This window comes from Limulus polyphemus, unplaced genomic scaffold, assembly GCF_000517525.1.
Source record: "Limulus polyphemus unplaced genomic scaffold, Limulus_polyphemus-2.1.2 Scaffold9686, whole genome shotgun sequence".
Taxonomy (NCBI): Eukaryota; Metazoa; Arthropoda; class Merostomata; order Xiphosura; family Limulidae; genus Limulus; species Limulus polyphemus.
Window position 1 is genome coordinate 18,597 of NW_013675296.1, and position 3,441 is coordinate 22,037.

The following is a 3,441-nucleotide window of genomic DNA, read 5'->3' on the forward strand; positions in this document are numbered from 1 at the left end:
GTTATAAGCCTTTAGATTTACCACTGAGCCACCGGAGAGGAACAAATGACCAATTAATGGTGTATTTTTTTTCTCTAAGACTTGGTGTACATATTTTGCCCGAACTGTTTTATGAAATGTATTTAACAATTACTCTTTCAACAGGGCCATTGTTGAGCATGATGTATCTAGATAGTAAAATATAATTAAATCATGTTCTATATAATATCAATGCCACTGAGGTTATTAAAACTTTAAATAAATATGCATAACTGTAAATAATTTTCAGGAGAAAATCCAGCAGCCATGCATCATGGTGGGAAGGCCAACCAAAGTGAACGTTGTTTCCATATGAATTTCCAGTTCCTTCTTCTTGTTATGCTTCAACTGGCGGCATCAGAGATAGCTAGATAGCTTCGTGGATTAAGGTCGTCTAAAATCAAACTAGATAAAATACTGTTTGTACTGATATTCCCTGGTTGTGTTTTTGTTTCTTTTCAATTTACACGTCTCAACACATTAGTGGACACGGATTTCAAAGGAAGGCTAGAAAATCTGGTTCGAACCAAGACGTCAATACACCCAACTGTCTTGACACTCTCAAGTTCGTGTTTAAGTATTTTCTTTGTCACAGTGATGTGGAATTTTGCGTGCGTAAAAATTTGTAAACGTGTCTCGTAAAACAACGCGAAAATATATAAAACAGCAGTAATTAAGCTCGACTACAATTGCCAAAAGATTTGGTAAAGATCTGATGATTTCTAATTTGAATACTTTATTTGATATCCTGAAACATGATCTATGTGAGATGCTATTAAACATTTAAAGTAACAACCAAATATACGAACATTATAGAAAAGACGATTCCGGCGATAAGGAAAACAATTAATTTTCAAATTATTTGCCAAATTGTCAAACCAACAATAACGAGCAATAGTTTCTGGAATATCAATGTCTTGTGTATACTATATAATCGCTTTTAGCCTGTAGTGATTGTTGAGATTCCATTGTTTGGCAATGATATAGGGATAAACATAACCTTTTTTTTCCGACCCATTGTTATGGTTCGACCAACATTTTATGACAGAAGATATCATATGATTCTTTTTCTTGATGATATGAAGAAACTCATACATAAGCAGCAAGGAAAAAAAAATCTCCATTTGTAAAAAAGTTCCTTAACCCTTACAAACTCTTGTATAATCTTATCATTAGCAGTATCCCTTGTATGTAATAAAACTGGTTATTATTCTCATTAATAAGAAATACAGATGAACTTTGGATACGAAAAAGGATGATCCGAGTCCAAACTAGAACCTTATGGGAGTATGTGTAATAAATACTTGACGACTAGCACTAGAAGCTGATATGGATCAAGGAAGTGGATTATCAGTTGAGTCTTTCTTGATTATATGGACCATGAAAATGGATTAGCATTTCAAAGTTTGCTGTTAACGTGGATCAAGGAAGTAACTTAAAATTGGATTACCCGTTGTTATTGTGGATTGGCAAAACTGACTAGCATTTGGAGCTTTGTTGCTTTGTCGTTGCTGATACTATATATCATAATAACAGATTATCATATGAAGACTATTCGCTAAGATAGACTAATGGATTATCCGAAAACTGAGAATTAACCTTGCTATGATTAGTGTATGTTCTCATGTTTCTCAACAGTAATGGTGTTTAACAGGATTATATAATTATTCTAGCACTACTACACTCGTATTTATAGGTGTATTTATATAAAATCTATATTGTATAGAAACATTTTACTTCAATACGTAATCAATAGTCATCCATTAATCGCTAAACTTTCTGTGTCTGCTTAATTTATCTCTACAATGATCTATGTTTGAAGCTGGTTCAAGATCTAAAAATCAAAACACTCTCTTATTAAAAACATTTACATCTGATCTATATTATTATTCCCTAACAAGAAGTTTAATTTAGCTACATATTGTGAATCGAGACCAATTTCTTTAAACCATATGCTTGTCTGTTTTGTCTAATGGAAAGTTAGAAAAATAACCTTATTATGTGAGTGTGATATAAGTAAAATTAGAACCAACAAGATCATCAATTCCAGTTTTACGTTTAATAATTAAATCTGAAAAGCTCTGTTATTTGAACATTTTGTTAAGAATATTCCACGAAAATTCTTATAAAGAACTAGATGATATTTGTTTACTGTGTAATTATGGCTGTCTTGTTTTGTTATTGTTGTCAATGTTTCTTCAAATATGTGAGAGTGTGGGCTTCTGAGAACATATAACAAATAGGCTTTGAGCTTTGTCGATATTTCCTTAACCTTAAGTTTCGTAACTGAATTAGTGAAAGAAGTTGTAGCAAAACTTGTATGTCATATATTAATAAATATAAACTGTTGACGTCACTGGTATTGTTCCATGTTTGTTACAAGTTACACCACCCAAAATCAATATCTTCACAAATGAAATTTTGTTTGAATGATCTTTAAGCTGCACGTCCAAATATTAGGTAAGTGAAGTTCGTTTCGTTTAACTTCAAGTTCTATTTTTACCCATAGCTAGAGTTTAGAGCTGAATACAAACTAACTATGGGTAAAAATAGAAATTGCAAAGCATTGAAATGTTTTTGTAAAGTAGTTCCAAGGCAGCACGAGATCTATAATATCAGTTTTTTTAAAATACGATTAATTTTCAGCATGTTTGTTACCGTAACTCGGGCTTTTATAATAATATTGTGAAACATTTATTGCAAATTTTTCATTGTTAACTTATTGTGTATTGCTGTACAGTTGTTATGCAGAAGAATCCGCTTTTGCTTTATTTCATGAGTTTTGCAACAGACAAAAAGTGTTTTTTAACTGTATGATAAATCCACTTTTCTCTTAGGTAATCTTTTATACACGGACCTATCCCAGTGTTTCTGAACCTTTTTTTGCTCAAGACACCCCTACACATAGACTACAATTTTCATGACGCTCCTAACGTTTTATAGCCTAGTTAACAGTGGCGTAGTCGGGGAGGGGGGGTGTTAAAAAGAGCAAAAATTATACAAGGTGGTGTGCAGCAGTAACAACAAATTTGACGGTCTCAATTTTTATTTTACTACACATAAAAATGTTTCAAATATGTGATGTAGCAATGTATTTGTTCGCTTTTTTTACGATATTTTGCTCAAATCTCGCGGAACCCTGGTTGAGAAACACTGGCCTATCTCTTCAACCTTTCAATAATTAAAAGCACTTTTTCTTTTCCTGCTCAAAGTTGCTGTTAACAAATCAACTGATGTGCACGGATTAAGCTAAGTTTACGAAATGAAATTATACGATCTATATTATCAACATTATGGAGATCTATATACAAAGTATAAAAATGTTTGTATTCAGCTCTAAACCTTTTGTAAAGTAGTTCCAAGGCAGCACGAGACCTAGAACATCGGCCCGATGTTCTAGGTCTCGTGCTGCCTTGGAACTAC

At 32.5% G+C, this 3,441-nt stretch overlaps 1 protein-coding gene across 1 annotated transcript in view; it reads left to right on the forward strand.

Moving 5' to 3' along the window:
- Nucleotides 1–2,374, forward strand: part of LOC106476041 (Down syndrome cell adhesion molecule-like) — a gene marked incomplete at its 5' end in the record, with an annotated part of 17,339 nt that extends 14,965 nt beyond the window's left edge. The window contains one exon of the mRNA XM_013936709.2: nucleotides 269–2,374. Coding sequence (XP_013792163.1) covers nucleotides 269–393 — 125 coding nt within the window. The remainder of the gene's footprint in view (nucleotides 1–268) is intronic.
- Nucleotides 2,375–3,441: the final 1,067 nt, after the last annotated feature.